The 20,837-nt window shown below is 37.9% G+C and overlaps 1 protein-coding gene across 2 annotated transcripts in view; it reads left to right on the top strand.

Annotated features, from left to right (window-relative positions):
• The window catches only part of LOC138019382 (protein NLRC5-like), a 50,196-nt gene that overhangs the window by 22,729 nt on the left and 6,630 nt on the right, over nt 1-20,837 (top strand). For both annotated transcript variants that reach the window (XM_068866152.1, XM_068866151.1), the window contains 10 exons: nt 2,709-2,773; nt 4,229-4,271; nt 4,814-4,842; nt 5,011-5,122; nt 5,982-6,010; nt 7,655-7,751; nt 11,415-11,482; nt 13,494-13,536; nt 14,044-14,072; nt 20,520-20,628. In XM_068866152.1, coding sequence (XP_068722253.1) covers nt 2,709-2,773; nt 4,229-4,271; nt 4,814-4,842; nt 5,011-5,122; nt 5,982-6,010; nt 7,655-7,751; nt 11,415-11,482; nt 13,494-13,536; nt 14,044-14,072; nt 20,520-20,628 — 624 coding nt within the window. The remainder of the gene's footprint in view (nt 1-2,708; nt 2,774-4,228; nt 4,272-4,813; nt 4,843-5,010; nt 5,123-5,981; nt 6,011-7,654; nt 7,752-11,414; nt 11,483-13,493; nt 13,537-14,043; nt 14,073-20,519; nt 20,629-20,837) is intronic.

The following is a 20,837-nucleotide window of genomic DNA, read 5'->3' as shown; positions in this document are numbered from 1 at the left end:
ATATGCACCAGAACAAAATGGAAACAAAAGGTTTTCTGTTGGATTACATCTCGACCTTGTTAAAAAGATTGACGACCTTTGTCTTACAAAATATAGAGCAGCTTTCACTGCGGGAATCGCAGAGAATCGGTTTGCTTCTAGTGACTCATGGGTAATTCCAAAATGGCGGTACTATTTTTCAGTCTTTCTCGGTCATTCAAGATGGCGATCAGCCAAGATGGCGTCAGTGGACCCCACTCTTCTAACGGTTAAAGTCAAAAGTCCCGACCCCCGGAACTCAACGAATGATCAAAAGACTCTAACACGGGCAGACTTGTAACGTCAAATCCCCCTCCTATGCCCGGCAACCCCCCCCCCCCCCCCCCCCATCCCCAGCAGCTTAACATTGGTATGCGCATAAAGCTTGACATCTTAATTTGTAATTGAGATAACCTAGCATTTTTTCATTGGATGGTTTGGAAATAGATTTTTAAAGACCAAAAAAAAAGAGAAATACAGTATTCTTTTAACGTGTTTGTACTGCATGAAGGTTTATTTGGTGATTTTTTTCGGGTAATCTTCAGTTGCAGTGTATTTCTAGAATTGCATGTTGTAAAATCATGATCAGTAAGTAAGATTAGATGTTAATTTTTTGATGGCATACGAACAGTAAGGTGGATTCGCAAAGTTTCGTTTATTTTTGTACAATTGGTCTCTCTGGCAACATGCCATTTTAGCTTCTGGAATGCGAGTTTTAAGTCAAACTCAACTGGAAATATTATGAAGCAATCTTGACTCCAAATTGTACAAACAAACCATGTCACATACACTAACAGTAAATAATTAAAGCCGTTTGATATACAGTTATTCAAAATATGCATTCATGTAACTTGCATCTCCTCCTGTTGATATAATTATACGTCCTAGTTTGTCTTATCCTGGAAACCAATATCCATTGGCTTTCATTGCCATTGGAAAGAACCAGCTATTTAGGTTTCAAACATCAGGGAACTTTGTGCCAAAGTACTTTTAACCACATGGCCACTGACAGAGGTTGACAAATTTCACTGTTTCCAGAGATTCAAACCCGATTCTGGACAAGTTATGAGATACTTCAGATGGCATCTCCCTTTATACAAACAAAATCTAGTTGCACAGTCCACGTCATTGTAAGAAAAAAAAGAAGGCAGCAAAGTTTTTCGTACGCTTATGGCAGATCAGTCTCGAGGACTTTGTGAGAGCTCCGCACAATCACGATGTTGATTCCACTTCCAGCGTTTTAACAGCCTATCAGATCAGGAGTTTGGTCGGCCACCGTCCGGAATTCTTGAGAGACTTTTGGTCAGACCCAGTTTTAGCGAACAACTGCACAAGAGAACATATGGGCAAAGCTAAAAAGGGGCCTGATCACAGGTTAAGACAAATAAGTCTCGTCGAACGTGATATAGTGAAGGAAGTTGTGGTTTGGATGCTAGTACCATTTTCGAAACAAATTGGCTCACAATTTTACTCAGTATTCTTGGACACAAAACCTAACTTACCCCAGTGATTTCATTTCATTCACAAGTATCTCCTTGCTTTTGGGTGTCTGTACTTGATCTTCTATTTCCCTATCTTTTTATTGAAGAAAGCTTTTCTCTCATTTGGAACCCCATTTTGGACCACCAAAATAAAGCCTTTCACTGGAAACATGACTGTAATGCACTCGCTTTTCTGCAAAGCACCCTTTTTTCTCACTGTGAATTCAAGGGGCTTGTTAAAAACAGATCCTGTTCAAATTTTTTCTCTGGGGGAGCCCCACAAAGGTGGCCAAACTTTAAGGTTTAAGAATTGTCATGAATAATAATTTGTTGTACGCTTGTCTTGGTTGGGTTACTGCATGCATGCAGTAGCCTCCTGCATGCATGCAGTAAGCTTCTGCATGCATGCAGTAAGTATCAGCATGCATGCAATTTAGAGTGCAGGCATGCTTGCATGCATGCAAAAACATTTTCATGCATGCAGCATGCATGCACAATTTAGAAGGGTGGTTAGTATTTTTACCAAACTAAGTAAAAGGCTGTGCACGCCTATTTCATTGACAAATTGAAACTAAAAAATTTCTGGACTTTGCACGAAGGAGGAAGGAAGCCCTGCCAAGGAAGCGGGAGGCGTTCCGTGTCGCTTGTCTGAATTTCAAAAGGTCTCGTATCGGTTGCTTTGTCAATGTTTCACCATGGTTTCACGTTGCTGTCGGAAATTAAAGAAAGGATGTTGTTTGTCATGATTTCACTTTAAGTGCTGTCGCTACTTTTCGGTCATGTTGCTTGGTGGAATTTACCCTGGCAATCTCACAAAAAATTGGGTCGTTAGTCAGTTTCAGGGATATTGGGCTAAGAGTTTATCAACAAAGTCATGATCTAATTTGCAATCTGACATGAAATTGAATGTGAAAATGGAGAGCAGTGCCAATGTTTGTGAAACTGAGTGAATTATAAAAATTGAAATAGTTTGTCACAGTTTTACTGGACCAGTGTTTAATCTTAAGTTTACAAAAGATAATGTAAAAATGTGAAAAAAACCAAGGTGAAATTAGGCATTTGCTATAAATGTATATCATGAATTTAATTGTGATAGTCACTATGTAATAACAGTTATGTCAGGGCATTTGGTGTTTGTATTACCTCTTTAGTCACTTAAAAAAGGATCTGACATCACTTATGATATGAATTTGTAAACCCTTGTTGCAGATAGAGATCCAGTCAGTTCACATTTGGACAGTACGCTGCAGCCATTTAGCGATCAAAATCCATTGGTAATTTATAGTACATGACTTGTACAGTACATGTATATACATTATTACAGGGCTTCTGATAGGATGCGCAAAAAAATTAATGACTATGCGGAAATTTTTGGCCATATTATGCGTAAACATACGTTGATTATGCGGAAATTACACTGGATTATGCGGAAATTTAAACAATTTATAGAACTACAATGTAATAATTAGGCCCGTTCAATGTATTTACATGCCTATGGTAAATCAGGACTCCAAATTGCGACCAGTACAGTCGCGTTTATGACTCAATTTTTTCCCTTTGCGATATCGAGTCGCCAATTTGCGACAAGCTTTCACTGTTAAAATAAAAGGGTTAGTAATCGGCATTTTGCCGAAACTTTTTGCTAATTTAAAAATAAATACAGCGATAAAAAAATATTTTGTTTTTTGTCATGAATTTTGTTTCAATTTTGAGATATGGGGCAAAGTTGTGATGTGTTTGAACCACGATCCATTCCTTCGATCATTCACCATTTTCAGCGGTTCTTCACACATCTTCACTTCTTCGCAATATTTTATTCGCCCTACTGTTACAAATGATCAATTTAATTTTCCTACTTTAACTTGCAGTTAAATTTTAATACCTTGTTGCATCTTTTTTTTAATTTCGAGCCGAGGGTATGTTATGAAAACGGTTTAACTAGATTCCAGGTTCATTGCCGAAAAATGTGTAGAAACTGCTTATGAGGTTTCATCTTGCGAACGAAATGGCGTGTTTTCTTCAATGTTCAGTAAAATAAACGTTTCAAAGTAGTCAATCTCTTTGTCTTTTGTGTTTGTGAGGATGGTGAGAAGCTGCTTCATCACTAATATCAGGCATTTCAGTTTTATGCGGGAAATATCGTAATGATGCGGAGGATGCCGATTTTAGGAAATTATGCGGATCCGCATTGCCGCATCCTGTCAGATGCCATGTACATAGTTTCTCAAACGAAGAACTGCACTTGACCATCCAGTTGTTCTTTAGTTACGTAGGTTTCTTAGTATACACGGCAATTTTACCTTGCACTCTTTGTTTTCCTCTCAGTACATTCTCTCCCGTTTGAATGTGGCGATCATCATCAGTCAATTTTGAAGCCTGTTTTGTTATAAACCTTTCATGTTTTTGATCACTGCCAGTTTCTCCTTCTTGTGTGGTGGCAGCAGTTTCAGACCTACACCATCAACTAACAGAAACATTAAACACTTTGAAGTCATTATTTCTAGCATATTAGAAATAGAGGCTATGGCAAAACATTTGCTGGTTCTGTATAGTTGCTACACTATGTGTATAAGATTAGAGTGTCCTTGTGTTCTGTACTCAAACATAAAAGTCTACATGCCTTATCCACAAAAAGATGTTCCTTTTATATTAACACAGGTTTTTAGTTTTGTTGGGAATGCACATTTTACTGAATAATTAACTAATTCTTTTTTCTTTTTCATCTTGAGATGAACAATGTTGATGGTCAGATGCCTATGGAAATTGAACCAGGTGAATTCATAAATTTGCAGTGAATGTGCCTCTATTGGATGAGACTGAGTGTTCTTTAAAGAATCATTCTGATTATAAAGGAGGGTGTTAACATTAATCTGACAAGGCCAAAGTCTGGGGGGATGCTGAATTATAGAAAATGGGCCACTAGAACATGAAGTTCACAGACCTGAGTACTAGCAAGGAGAAAGATGTCCTAAGTTTCAGTCTGAAAGCAATTCTTTAAACTACCTCATTGAAAGATGTGACTTGTGCTGCTGATGTCAAAACGTAACTGTTCATTTGATATGCCTATCACAAATGTCAATGGAATTTTTTGGTCCAGTAGACTTGCATTTCTTTGTCAACAGTTTTCCTATCTAATTTAAGGTTTCAATTCTATTTTTGTCAGCCATTTGGGTGCCCTCTCATTGGCTTTTTCTGATCCAATTCTATTTTATAAGGTTGTCAAACTGTGGTTAGTTGATTGGGCTTGTAATATAATCAAAACACACATTAATCTCAAAATAATAAAATCTTATAAAGGTCTGCTTATTCAACAGAGAGCACAGTTCAGCAAGGGCAAATAGGGGTGAGTAGTAATTTATTATGATTCAAACAAAAGTCATTGCAACTCTAGCGTTGAGTTGCAAAGCTAATTAAATCCTCCAATCCACCAGTTGGGTTCCTTGTCAATTTCAAAGGATTAGCTTGTAACATTCTAATTTTATTTTGCATTTATTTTATTCTCACTTAACAGTCATACCACAATGGGACTCAGTCCCTTACAGGGGATGGCAGTTTAACAGCAGCTGCTTATCACAGCACCATATCTCAAAATATACCTCAAGATGGTGACCTTGAGCATTCAGGTGGTATTTTTGGTTTTTGCTTTTGTCATTAAGGGTTCCTACTGTGCCCTAACAGGAGGAGTAATAATTGCACAGTTGGTTTAACCCTTTCACTCCCGTGGGGTTCCCCATTGACGTGTAAAATCGTCTGGCATTAGACAGTCTGAGAGTAAAATCTATAAGTATCACTCTTGGGAGTGAAAGGGTTACTGGTAAGTGTGCGACGTTCTGTGGGAGAGGTCCCAAGTTCGATCCCTAGTGACCTTACATCTTTTTTTTGTTTTTAGTTTTTTTTTTCATTGGACATAAATCGAATAACATATACAAACAAGAAGATAGTTCATTAATTACTTTGACATTTTCTCAATACCATCTACCAAATAGAGGGGTTACAGGATGGCACAATTTTCTAATTTCCATTGCAAATAAATCTTGTTAATAAATTAAATCCTCAGATCAAAAAGATCAAAATGTTTTGAATACTTTACACAGTTGGTTTAAGTGCAGGGTATTCTGTGGGAGAGGACCCAAGTTCGATCCCTATCCCTCTGTGTAGCTTCAGGTAGCTTTAAATACCCTTAAAATGGAGCACTGATGGAAAGAGGGTGGTAAAATGAGTGCACCATCAGCTTCCGAGGAGAATATCCCGTAGGAGGTAAAGGGACTTTTGATGTCAAATAAGGTGTACCTTTACCTTTACCTGTACCCTATTCCAACCTCTTCTTGTTAGCCATTTGGGTGCCCTCCATGATCCAAGTCTATTTCATGAGGTTGTCAACCTGTAGTTGTTTAATTGGACTGTATACTGCAGTTTTCATAACCAAAATGAACATATTAATCCCAAAATAATAAAATGTTAATGTCTGCTTGAATTCAACAGGATGTACAGTTCAGCCAGGGCAAATATGGGTAAGTACCAATGTAAGCCTTGACCAATTCAAACAATAGTTTGCAACTCTATTCAAGTTGTGAATTGCAGAGTTGCAAAGCTAGTAATAATAATATTTAATAATAATAATAATAGTAATAATAATAATAATAATAATAATAATAATAATAATAATAGAAAAACCTTTATTGAAAATCAGTCAGTCAATACAGAAATTATTAACAACATAAAAAAAATATTCTCTTCCAATTATAAAAAACAGTTCAAGTTCATTGTTCATTTACACAAGCAAACAAAAACAAAAAAAACAAAAATATATATGCACATGTTATTATTATTATTAGTATTAATATGAATAACTTTACTTTTAATTCGAATAAAACTGTTTACAAATATATCTATAATAATAATAATATTATTATTATTATTATTATTATTATTATTATTATTATTATTATTATTATTATGATTATTATGAGCAGTATAAAACGACTGGTTGCCCAGATTGTCCTACAAACAGTAATCGGGCGGCTATCAACCATAGCCCATTACTGCGAGACTAGAGCATTGTGAATTGCAGAGTTGCAAAGCTGCATCACTTGGTAGTCAGGATATCTTGGCTGTAATTCCCAGCAGAGTGGACCGTACTTGTTGGTTTTCTCTGTAGCCTTCCCCTCTCTATTTTCTACCGACGGGCAGCTCATTTCCAACAGCTTTACCTCCTTTCTCTCCTTGTCGATGGTAGTCGCATCGATTCTGTTTGCTGTGACGTGTGTGGTATCGGCATTCAAGGGGACGTCCCGCTGCAGCCCACTAGTATATGCCCCACACTATCTGATGTCTTACTGCACATATGATAACGTTTGTCCACATTTCCATGTGTGCTGGTCTTCCTGTGATGATAAACCTTGGTAGGCAATAACTGCTGGTACAGTTCTTGTAACCCTGACACTGTGTGTTTAGGTGCCGCTTTCCAACAATGAAGCCATGCGAAACAGCCCCCTCAGTCCAAATAACAGTCATCCCATCTGTTCTTCATTAGTTTCCCTTGCCACTTTTCCAGTTCCACTGTGTCTTGATACTTTCGCTGTCAAACCGTAGCTAGACGTGCCTTAAATTTTGATCCAGTAATTTTCTCGCCGTCTTCCTTGTTACACACAGGCTTATTATTATTTGCAGTATCAAAATGTATAGATGCAAAAAATCTATGGCATGTATAGGGCGCACAGCGTAACCTATACAACCTAAAAGGACGTTAAACTAGTTACAAAACAATATATCTAAACAAATGATCCTATAAAATAACTGTCTTCAAAAATATTCAAAAAAGTATACAATATATACAATAAACTAAAAGCAATAATAAAAAATTAATTGTTCATCATTAAAAAATAAAATGTTTCAACTTATGTATGTAGTATGAAATGGTGGCTTTCTGCATCTTCTCTAAAACACACTTTGATCGTGCACCAACAAGCTTCTTCATAGTTTCTTCTACGTGCTTCGACCATCCTCCCAATGCATCAATGATGATGTTACATTCCTGTACCTCGTAACCAGGGTGCTGTAGTTTTAATAATAATAATAATAATAACAATAATAATAAGAATAAGAATAATAATAATAATAATAATTGCCTTTATTTTCTTCTTCTCACTTAACAGACAGACAGCAATAGGAATTCTCATACAGAGGATGCCAGTTTAACAGCAGCAACTGATCCCAACACCATATCTCAAGATTGTGACCTTAATCATTCAGGTGGTATTTTTGTTTTCTGGTTTTGTCACCAAGGGTTCATGCAGTATAATAATAAGGATCAACTTTATTTTTCGAGGGTGGCACTTGACAGTATAAAATACTGATAAACTTGTGGCCTTCTAAACAAATTTAAAATGAAGACATACGTGTAAATAATGAGGTAGATTAAAACTAGCCTATAAAGCAATTAAAATATGATTTATCTAAGAATTAATATAAAATAATGAATATAAAAGAAGAATAGCCTAGGTAAGATAGTAGTAAAGTGATGAACATCTTTATAGGACTGCAAAAAAGTACTTATATAAAGACTTCTTCAAAATTTCTAAACTAGAGAGTACTCTTAATTTCACTGGGAAGTGAATTCCAAAACCTAGTGGCTGATACAAATGTACTTCAAAAGTCCTAGCAACTTCTGATTCTCTTTTATACTTTGAACAAATTAAATTCAAAGACCCATATCTATTTTGTCTTTCACTAGCTAGAACGTACGTCGATATTTTGTTTGCGTAACATATAATTGGGACACACCCCATTAAAACGTTTGTAAACTAATGGGCATTTATTAATCTTAGCTTCGTGAAAAAAGGTAGCCAGTTAAGTTCTCTAAAAATATCAACACTATTTGCTCTAGTGTCAGCATTCAGAAAAACGGCACGCTCCCGCAGCCTGAAAACCTTATTTAAATTTAATTCTATATCAACAGATGTGGAAACCCACTAGACCCATACATCACCATCAAATAACACCTGATTTTTTTCAAAACAGCAATAGGCTGTGTTAGCTTCTTAACACTTATAAGCTGAGTGTCAATAATTACACCTAACAGTTTTTGAGACTGGACTTGTTCGAGTTCGACTGAGTTGACATGTATAGTGAGTGAGGTGCTGCTCATCTTCTTATGTAGACGTTTGCCAGCTACTAAGATTAACATAGTTTTAGTTTTGGACTCATTAAGTACCATTTTGTTGTCTGTTGTCCATTGTGCAACTTTACCAACATCAGATTGAAGAAGTTGATTTAAGACTCCAGGTGCCGATCTATAATCAACATAAGCACTGATAATTGCATCATCAGCATATCACACCAAAGACTTTTGATGGCTTCGAATCATTGCAAAGTTTTGACATTTAACACTGGAAACATTAACAAGAGGTTTTTTTATTTGGTTGGCTGCTGCTTGAATTGAGCTGACAAGCAAAGATGCGAAAGGAGCACAAGCCTTTAAATTGCACCAACCGTCCACTTTGTAGTAGAGAAAAGAAAGATAATTCAGCAACTTTGCTGTGGTTTGAAGATCACAGCTTCTTCAAGCACACAAATCCTAAATTTAACCCGAAGCTGCGGCGGTTGCCTTGGTTGACGCAACTTGACAAATTAACACAAAACTTGCAGACGAGCGATCTTTTCAATTGCTTCATTCGATCAACAATTATGCGCCGGTCAAATCGAAACTTCCCCCCCCCCCCCCCTCCAGGGCAAACCCTGGGCATTTTACTATCTTCTGTGCCTGGAGAGTGGGGAATTTGACCAATGCCTGGGTGGGGTGGGGAAAATTGAACCAGATTGTCAGGTTTCAAATGATTATTTTTACGGGTGCCGAAGTCCCTAACAGCTATAAAACATGTGTTTGGACAAGATGGGAGAGTTTAAAGGAACAGATGTAGCATTTGTGAACGGCTTACAAAAAAGATCTTCAAAAGGTCTTTATTAAAGACGGGAGGAGCCGACGACGATTGTTCTTTGGTAGGGTATGACAGACAAATCCGACGGTGGGTTAGGGCATTTGAACACCATTTTGGCCCGAGGGGGCGGGAACGATCCAATCTTCAAAAGTTCAAATGCCCGGGGGGGGGGGGGGATGTTGAAGTTGATCGGCGCATTAAGAGAGAAGTTTTAGGGATGAATATATTTGTGCTTGTGCCTTTGCTAAATGCAGGTTGTATGTACGTGTGATTTATTGTGTTAACGTTAGTAAAAAGTTGAAATTGAATAGACAAAGCATTTTTGATAAATTCATCTTGCTATTGCCATTCTTGATTAAATCGTAATCCTTTATCAGAATCACGAAGATGCTTTGTATCATTTGTACATGCAATAGAGAATACCCTGTCTCTCGAGGGTAAAGGAACTACTGACGTCAAATAAGGTGTACCTTCATCTTAAATGTAGCAGCCCTTGTTCGCATAATGCACTGCAGAGTAGTACATGCCTGCATTGGCGGGAGTGTGACTCAATGTTCTGACATGTCACTTGACAGAAATATCAATCACATGTTGCAGCATAATTATACTTCAAAACTTTTCAGGGCTACTTTTTCACAAATTTGGTTTTATACAGTCAAATTAAAGTTATTCATTGATTCAAGCTAACTTTCTTTCCAAAAAATGGAAACAAAATCTTGGAATGCGGTAAGTTATTACGAAAAGAAGGTTTAGTGAATGAAAGAGGTGTGGTAATCCCCCAAGGCGTGACTTGTGGCAAGTGGGTTGATCTCAAATAATTAGCATTAATTTTTTCGTTTAGTTGCCACACTTTTTGAATTTCTCCGGGCGATTGAAATCATTTCGTTAATATGAAATCTGTGTTAGAAAATGATAAAAATCCATGGGTGTGAAGCTGAAACAAATGCCATGACCTAAAGGGAACAGAGTTGGCGAATTTTGACCTTTACCACGGCTTGTACTGCATTAAATAATGTATTTTCTCGGCTATAAGACGCAGCGTGTTTTTTTCAACTGAAGGAAAATTCAACTTTTAGCCTTAAATTTGTTTTGAACTTGGGGTGCGTCTTATAGCCATATATTATCACTTACCAAAACTGTACATTGCATAAGAAGTCTCATCAAACCTGATATAGTGTGGGAAGTTGTGGTTTGGAAATTGGCTCACAATTTTACTCAGTACTCTTGGACACAAAACCTAACTTACCCCTGGCCAGTGATTTCGTATCATTCACAAGTATCTCCTTGCCTTTGGGTGTCTGCATTCGATCCTCTCTTTCCCTATTTTTTTAATTGAAGAGAGCTTTGTGCAGGAACATGACTGTAACACGCTCGCTTTCCTGCGAAGCTCTCGTTTTCTTACTGTGAATGCTAGGGTTTTGCTGAAAACATCCTGTACAATTTTTTTTTCTGGAGAACCCCCACGAAGGTGGTCAAAATTATAACGTTGAAGAATTATCATAAATAATAATTTGTTGTACGCTTGTCTTGGTTGGCAACGTGCACATGCCAAAATGGATAATATTTTTTGCAAATTCAGTAAAAGGCTGTGCACTCTATTTCAGTGACAAAATGAAAGTAAGAAATTTCTGGAGTTTTGCAGGAAGCATGCCAATCTCACAAAAAATTCAGTTTCAGGTATAATGGGCTAAGAGGTTGTCAACAAGGTGATCTAATTTGCTATCTGACATGAAATTGAATGTGAAAATGGAGAGCAGTGCCAATGTTTGTGAAACTGAGTGAATTACAAAAAATAGTTTGTCACAGTTTTACTGGACCAGTGTTATCTCTTTGCAAAAGTTAATATCAAAATGTGAAAGAAAAAAAGGTGCAATTAGTCATTTTGCTATGTAACGTTTAATGTGACTGTAATAACAGTTATGTCAGGGCATTTCAGAATGGATCTGATATAATATGAATTTCTATACCCTTGCTTCAGATAGAGATCCAGACAGTTCAGATTTGGACAGCACGCTGCAGCCCTTTAGGGATGAAATTCGTTCACTGGTAATACATAGTATATACATAGTTTCTCAAATGAAGAACTGCACTTTGACCGGCCAGTTGTTCTTTAGTTAAGTACGTTTCTTAACATGCACCGCAATTTTACTTTGCACTCATTGTTTTCCTCTCCATGGATACATTCTTTCCTGTTTGCGTGTGGCTCATCATCAGTCCATTTTAAAGCCTGTTTTGTTACAAACCTTTCATATTTTTGATCACTGGTAGTTTCTCCTTCTGGTGTGGTGACAGCAGTCTCAGACCTACACCATCAATTTTGTTCTCATGTTGACCCAAGTCCAAGTCATCAGCCACTTTCGTCAGCAAGTGAATGCTTTGATCTTTGTCGTGTAAGCATGTCTCCCTCAGCAATTACTGACAACTTTTGACACTATGGCTAGCCCTCACACAGATTTGAAGTAGTGTAGCCTTTTCAAAAACTAGATCACCATTTTCAAGAACTGAAAACAAAACTTGTTGTATATGCTTTGTCACTGGATCAAAATAATTATTGTGTACCTTTCCTCACTGAAACCGCTTCATGGAAAAAGAGACTGCTAGCAGCTTCTTATATGATGGTGAGACTTCCATCAATCCAGTGTCAAACTGCTTTATAGAAAGTAACATTTCTGGAACTGATTTTTGCGCAAATCGCTAACAACTGCCCTGTACTGTCATGTACCTCAGTAGAATTCTACCTCAATTCAGTCTGTCTGGCACATGATTTGTGAACACTATGGCTTTCATGTCACATGAGCCCATTTTCTGGATTTTGTGAATCTGCATTTTAGAAACAGATGAGTGCCCGGAGGACAACTTTCAGTGACTCATAGGCTTCATAGAGGACACCTTACTTGTACTAATTGCCTATCCCACCATGGTGTACCTTCAAAAGAATATGTCATTATTGAGGAATTTACCCCCACTCTAATGAATTTCATTGTCCGTTATTTCCCTCTTCACCAAAATTCCTGTTGATGGTGCTTTTAAAATTGTAGAAAAGAAACTTGGGGGAGACACTTCCTTGGGGTCTCAACACAATACAGTTTACTCTATCTTGTGCAAAGATCACTGTGATGTTAAGTATATCCGACAGACCAAACATCAGTTTGGTACACATTTGAGAGAGCATCAAAAGGCAATTTTTCTTTGCAAAAAGGAGGACTCCTCTTTTTCAGAGCATGTTTGCCAATTTCACCATACTTACGCATTGTGTATTCTAGAATTATCACCCCCAACTGGTGGTAAATCTACCCAGTGTGTTGCTTGTATGCAGGCTTGAGTTGACACCTCATTGCCACTCCTGTGCCTTTTGATATGTCATGATGGCATTATTTTACCTGACAGCTCTTTGCATCTAACAGGCCATGTGCTTGATGACATCATTTTACTACTGAGACCAGAATGCTTCGTCAAAATGCTTTGTTATTCAGATTTTTCTTCCCTACTGGGAGCAAAGAAACAATTATTATTATTTAAATTTGCCTGACTATAGAAAAGACTCAAAATAGTCTGGTCTTCGTAGTAAATAATGCTCTCATTTAAATGGCGTATTAAAAAGTAAGGATGTTTTAACATTACAGTAATTAAAATTGCTATTATTGGCACACCCTTTCCTTTTTTGGCTGGTTGGTCAGCATATAAATTGCTGACCAACTAGCGAAAATACCTTTGGATTACCCAATGAAGAAGACATGAACCGTTGGGTCTGTGAAATGGAACTTTTTAATTTCTCGAAACCAGAGTAGTACAACTAACAGAAACAATAAACACTTGAAAGTCATTATTTCTAGCATATTGGAAATAGAGGTTATGGCAAAACATTTGTGGGTTCTGTACAGTTGCTACAGTATGTGTATAAGATTAGAGTGTCCTTGTATTCTGTACTCAAACATCAGAGTCTACATGCCTTATCCTCAAAAAGATGTTCCTTTTATAGTAACACAGGTTTTTAGTTTCGTCGGGAATGCACATTTTACTGAATAAACAACTAATTCCATTGTTTTTTCATCTTCAGATGAACAATGTTTATGGTCAGTCACCTATGGAAACCCAGCCAGGTGAATGCATAAATTTGCAGTGAATGTGCCTCTACTGGATGTGACTGAGTGTTCATTAAAGAATCGTGCTGATCAAGGAGGGTCTTAACAATAATCTGACAAGGCCAAAGTCTGGTGGATGTGTACTGAATTATAGAAAATGGGTCACTAGAACATGAAGTTCAAGGACCTGAGTACTGTAGAGATATGTTCTAAGCCCAGTTTCAGTCTGAAAGCAAATTACCTTAAACTACCACCTCGACAGATGTGACTTCTGCTGGTGATGTCAAAACATAACTGTTCATCTGATATGCCCACCACAAATGTGAATGGAATTTTTTTGGTCCAGTAGACTTGCATTTCTTTTTGAACAGGTTTCGATCCTATTTTTGTCAGCCGTTTAATTGGGTGCCCTCTCATTGGTTTTTTTATGATCCAACCTGTAGTTATTTGAGTGGAGTTGTAATACAATCAAAACCAACACATCAATTCCAAAATAACAAGAGCTTATATCTGCTTATTCAACAGAGAGCACAGTTCAGCAAGGGCAAGTAAGGGTGAGTACTAATTTATTACGATTCAAACACAGGTCATTGCAACTCTAGCGTTGAGTTGCAAAGCTAACGAAATTCTCCAATCCATCAGGTGGGTACCATAAAAGTCCATGTGTAAGCCGCATTTTTTTTTTTCAAAATTAAATTCAAAAATCGGGAGTGCAGCTTATCTATGGAAACATCCATGGTTGGACTTTTTTCCTAAGGCCTATTTAATTTTTATAAAAACTTCTCAAGATGTCACTGAATATACATCTAACAACCTGAAAGCACGTTGTTGATCACTGCCTTTTTCATGTGTGGTGGCTCCTAAAGGGGCCGTTTGTATCTTGAAGCGTTTATTTGCGATTCTTGTTCTCCAAGCGATTAATTTTCACGTTACTGGAACAACTGAACACCAACCTACAGGGAATCTCCATTCCTCCACAAAGCTGTTTGTTATGACTCCTGCGGCAAGTCACCTCAACGCATATCTTTCCGCCACGTGAGAGAAATACCAAGATATTTGAGAGTACTCGCGAGGCAAATGGTTTTTTATCACCTTCACGGCAAATTTGCCCATTGGATTATTAAACTCTTGTTCTACATGAAGTTTCTCTCCTGCTGCAGGTTTCCAAACATACTTATAGACGACTGGTATTCCCGGACAGCAGAATCGAGAGTAAACTCCTCCATGTTTAAACAGAACTACAATGAACTATGAACCATGCATAGAGCTTTCTAAGATCATATCTATCTAATCACAATGAAGTGCATCTCCAGTCGTTGCTAAGTTACCTGTTTGTCAATAATCTAACGATCGTGTCATCTTACATTTTCTCACATAAAAATTGAGTCTTGAGAATTCCTAATTTGCGTTTTTGGAGATCGTTGGTTTATCTAGAAGCTTATGTATCACATATTGTTGTGGTTTGTCTTTTTTGGTTGTCTGTTCTTTAACCTCGCAATATTATGAAAATCAGGATCAAGGAAACACAGATCATTACAGATGCTATCCAGTTGCTACTGTCTTATTTTGACCAATCAGCGATTGTCATGTTTAATCTGACTGAGTTTATAAAAGTAGTGCTTGCCAACAAAGTTAAGCATTAGACAATTGTCAATCATATCAGGAAGGGGTTCTTCCAGGGCTTCATACATTGCTGCTTTTAAAATTGCGTGTAGTTGCATATGCTGTGATCCATGGAATCCGTGCTGCCGGTAAACGATTTACAGTAGATGAAAGTTGCGTGCGCGGATGGAAAGCACAATGTGAACTACTATCAAAAACTACACGAAACAAGCGAACGCTACGTTTTCGTCCTGCAGCCTTTCCCGACATCGAAAAAGAACTTGCAGCGTGGATAACCGAGAAACAACAGGGTGGTATCGGTCTTTCAACAAATTTCATCTGCTTCAAAGCAAAGTCAGTCACGCAGAAGTTGGGCATTGCCGAAGAGTCATCTAAACACTGGTGCTATGGTGTTATGGAACTCAATGGTTTTTCCAAATGACGAAAAACTACAATTGCCCAAAAGCTCCCCCAGGATTACGAAGAGAAACTTGTTAAGTTCCAGCACTTTGTCATTGTGCAAAGGAAAAAAACATGACTTTGAGCTTAACATTGGAAATGCAGACCAAAAACCACTTACCTTTTATATCGTGACAAATTCCACAGTATCAGAAAAGGAAGTGAAGAGTGTGTCAATTTTAACCACGGGCCACGAAAAGGACAGGTTCACTGTCATGCTTCCTTGTCTCGGAGGCGGATCGAAGCACCCACCTTATGTTGTCTTCGAACAAAAGACACTATTCCAATTCCATCATTCCGTGTCTCCCGTATTTCCTGTTACTGAATGGTCAGCAGCTCTTCAATATGGCGCATCGCGCAGAATTCTATTGTCTTCCGTGACATTTACTTGCATTACGAAATATGTGACAAGTCTCTCATAAAGAAACACGCATTCAGCACTGGTGGGATGATTGGTCAACTGATTTAGCTTTAGGAATACGAGAGTCCCTTCGCCGAAGTCCGCAACTGTCAATCAAACGTTAAGATGAGCAGAATAAATTTTCAAGGTTAACTGGTCTCAACGCACAAGATACAGTTGCGAAATTTATGCAAGCATAGACGTCGCTTATTATTTTCAATAAAATACTTTTAAAACAAAACTCATTGGACCGTAAAATGTTAGCCTTCGTTTATCGCAGTCTTTAATACGCTAAGTGAGCGGACGATAAATTTCATTATTAAATTGACCGCCATTTTCCCAGCTATTACTGATTTCATGCTTAAATGAGGCGAAACATTGCCATTATCCATGGAGGCGGAGCTTAGAGTCATTAATATGCACGCGCGAGGTTCGAAATGAATCAATTCAACTCCCAAAGGCCCTTACAACGGCAAGGAATCGAAGAGAGAAACTGTATGTTTCAGAAATGCTGGATTTGATACTACTTCTAGACATCGGATTCCCTTCATATGTTGCATGAGCCCTTTATACTTTTTAAGAAAACAGATCCATATGCAACCCAACGTGTTGACATCTTCATTTAGAAGAAATTCAGACTCAAAGTTATCATACAGCTATTTCCCATACCCAAGTTGAACACAAAATTGATACAGGTTAAGGAGATGGTACCGAGTCAAAAATGATTGTTATTTTATTATGAGAATTTTCTTCTTTAAAAGCCATATGCAACCCTTTCCATATTTTATGTAGTTAAGCTGTAACAGAGTAAAACGCAGGGGGACCTTTCCCTGTTGCGGCCATTTTTCTTTATTATCTCATGTCTCGGCCTTTCATATTTAGTGCGATTGCACCCGTGAATATCCCGGATGTGTCATACAATTCTGCGCGATGGGACATGAGTTTTCTGTTCTTTTTATCGTTTTTCTTTTGCATTGCTTTACTGCAGATCCCTATGATAATCCAGTTTACCTTTAGTTAACAACTTGTCCACAAAAGCGGCCCAGATAAAATTGATCCTCTCAGATGGCTATTTCACGAATCTGTATGTCACTTGCCAAAATGACCTTATTCAGGATCTTGCAAGTTATGAATGTAGATGTAGATGTAGACTTCCAAAGGACATGACCTTCCCGAAAGGGGTTCTCGTCACGTGTCAGGAGAAGGGTTGGATGGACCAAGGACTGGTGCAGGACTGGCGGAGGACCATCTGGAGCAAGGTTGGCGGTCTGACCAGAAAGAAGTCTATGTTAGTGTGGGATTCTTTTAAAGCACGCTTGTCACCACGGATCCTCAACATGCTGAAGTCGCTGAATACAGAGTCCATTGTTATTCCTGGAGGGATGACAAGTATGTTACAGTCCCTGGATGTTGCAATCGACAAGCCCTTTAAAGATCGTACGAGGAAGAAGTGGCAGGAGTGAATGCTGGCTGGCCAATACACCTTCACTGCTACCAGCCGTATTCACAAGGTGAAATTGGATCAGATCTGCTGGTGGATTCACAAGGCCTGGGAGGACATCCCAAACGACCTTATCAAGAAGTCGTTTTGCAAGTGCTGCCTAACGAATGTCTTGAATGGCAGAGAAGATGACCAAATGTGGGATTATGACGACGACTCTGTTTCTGATCCAATTTGCTGGCATCGATGATGATGATGATGATGATGATGTACACTTGCTCTATTCTGAGGGTTTCGAGATGCAACAATTAGAAATTGACGTGGAAAGCTATCACAATCTCTTTGGAGATAGCAATAATGAGGATTCCGATGTGTGGTAGATGGCATCATGAAGGATGGGCTTGTAAACTCGAGCTCCGTGTTTAAGTTGCTGTTGGTTCTGTTTTTTTACATTATTTGCTGGTCATAGCAGATTGTCTCTACTGCAAAGTGGCAAGTCAGCAACACACAAATGCGGCAATATACGGCATGACACCACAATATGTCAAGGTCTGTTCGATGACTTCAAATGTTAACAGAAGTGTCTGCCATCTTGGTTTCAACTCTACAAAGGTTTACAATCCTTACCGATGTAAGCAAAAGTACCTGCACTCGAAATTTCGCTATTCAAACACTGATGCTGAATTAAACATCGAAACTAATCCAGGACCATCCTTGACATCCCTGGGTCACCAGTATGTTAATGCTACGTCGAACCGGACCGAAACACCCAGGATTGTCAACCCTTCGCGTTCAATGACTGCTCCAGTGTGTATCAACAATGGAAGATATGCCCACATAATCCGTCTTCATTATCAATGTCAACTTGGCCACAACCCTCCCAATTGCATCAATATCTCTGCAACCTAAACATGTTCTGAGATAAACACTCTGAGCCAGCTTTCGCTTCACCTTTGTATTATGAACGTTCAATCAATTAAAAACAAGTCTGCCGAGTTTGTTGATTATATCACCAGCTGCAAAGCAGATTTATTCCCTCTCACAGAAACATGGCTCAGCGAAAATGATGCTGCTCACAGGGCAGAAATTACAACTACTGGTTTCAAGCTTATCGATCATTTGCGAAATAATCGTCGCGGGGGAGGAACTGCACTTTTATTCAGAGGAAATTTGAATGTTCAAAACATTGCAGCAAAGGAACTTCGTTCATTTGAATATTTAGGACTCGTTGTTTCATCTGGCATGTTTAAAGTTCGACTTGTTATCCTTTACCGCCCACCCTATTTGCCTTCGCACCCTGCCTGCCACCATAAGCACCCTTTTTGCTGACTTTGCAGATTACCTGGAAACTTTAATTATCTCACTTTCTGTTAAGGTGCAAATACCATACAAAATACTTAGCAGGAGTACCAAAATTTTATAGGGACGCTCTTTCTTTCTTTCTTCTCTGAACTTAAATCTCTTTATAATTATAATTATAGTAAAGAAAATCTCTTGTTTAACAACCAGGATATTGTAATAAATGGTTAAAGCTTTTTTTTAAGGAGTGGTTTTCTGAAGGTGTTGTTTCAGTTCAAAATCTATTTCATGAATCAAACCGATATCTTACTTTTCAGGAATTTCTTTCCAAGTATAACTGTAAATCAAATTTTCTTGAGTACTGCCAAGCTTTAAGTGCAATACCAAGCTTTATGTCTAATACGGCAGTGGAGGGTTTTGTCCAAGGGGCCTTATTTTTATGCTAGATGAGAACATTGTGTTAAATTTAGGGAAATTAAAATGTCAAGATTTTTATCAGCTTTTAAATTTTAAACTACATCAGTCAACTGCAGCTGGCTTACAGCGTTGGAATAAAATACTTCCAACTGATAGTGCCTTATGGGGAGAATATTTAAAGATGTCATATAGAACATTTAAGGAAACTGCGCTAAGAGAATTTAAATTTAAACTTCACCGAATTGTAGTGACCAAAAAGGAATTGAAAAGATTTGGAATTAGTATAGGTAATCGCATGGGGCCGAGTAAAATTAAGGATAAAAAACACGCGTGTTTTCAGAAGTTGCTGAAATTGCCCGAGTCGCGCAGCGACGAGGACAATTTCAGCAACTTCTGAAAACACAAGTGATATTAATCCTTAATTTTACGAGGACCCATTGCGATTACTTGTTAATAACAAAGAGGACAAAATTTTCTTAACACTGTTGAGGCACCTCGAAAAACAGTCAGCTTGAGATTCCTAGTGACAAGATCCTCTCAACAGTTGGAGGAAGAGCATTTTGTTATGCAGCCCCGAAGCTCTGGAACAATCTGCCCTGTAGAATATCTACCTCAAAACATATCTTTTCAAACAAGCTTTTAATTTGTAAATCTTATGTATTTTAATTTGTCAAATATATATTGTTTACTTTGTAATTATTGTTATTATTATTTATTCATTTATTTATTTTCAATCTTAACTGCTTGTAAATTTCATTTTTTTTAATCATTTTATCAAATTGTAAAGCGCATTTGATCACCTTCGGCATGAAAAATGCTCTATATAAGTTCCAAGCTCAGTGTGAGCATGGCCGACAAAAATATAAGGATTTGTATTGGAATCCCGATAAAAATCCTCAATCAAAAGCCTAAATTTATTGCCATTGTGGATAGCTTCCTTCCTGTGTTGTTATTTTTCAGATCCGACGCAATTTGAGCCATTTTTAAAATTTCTGGGTTGTCAACGGTTATAATAAAATCCCAAGGCTGAATTTGAGTCAAATATTCGTGGATAAAATGTTCCCACGGTCACAATTCCACATCAGAATCAATTGACAAGGGTAAACTTTCATCTCAACCCACCATCAACGTGATAGCACTCCTGCAAGCAACATCAGGCGGTGAATATTGCAACAAAACAGCTTTTGAAGGCGGTTCTTTATCACAAGAGTGGCCACCACTTCGACCGTTGATAACAAACTGACCCTTACCGGGGTGGCAGACCGTAGTTATCTACAGGTCCAGCTTATACCTGGACTTTTACGGTACCTTATCAATTTCAAAGGATTAGCTTATAACATTGTGATTTGATTTTGCTTTTATTTTCTTCTTCTCATTTAATAGTCATACTACAGTGGAATGTCTCTTAGAGAGGATGGCAGTTTAACAACAGCGTCTGATCACAACACCATATCTCAAGATATACCTCAATATTGTGACCTTGATCATTCAGGTGGTATTATTGGTTTTTGCTTTTGTCATTAAGGGTTCCTACTGTGCCCTAACAGGAGGAGTAATAATTGCACAGTTGGTTTCAGTGCACGGCCTTCTGTGGGAAAGGCCCCAAGTTCGATCCCTAGTGACCTTACATCCTTGCTAATCGACTTTTTTCCATTCTGTGTAGCTTCAGGTAGCTTTAGATACCCTTAAAACGGAGCAGTG

The sequence above is a fragment of the Montipora capricornis genome, chromosome 10 (genome assembly GCF_036669925.1).
Source record: "Montipora capricornis isolate CH-2021 chromosome 10, ASM3666992v2, whole genome shotgun sequence".
NCBI classification, from domain to species: domain Eukaryota; kingdom Metazoa; phylum Cnidaria; class Anthozoa; order Scleractinia; family Acroporidae; genus Montipora; species Montipora capricornis.
The sequence above is the reverse complement of the archived record's forward strand: the minus strand, read 5'-3'. Positions and strand labels throughout refer to the sequence as shown.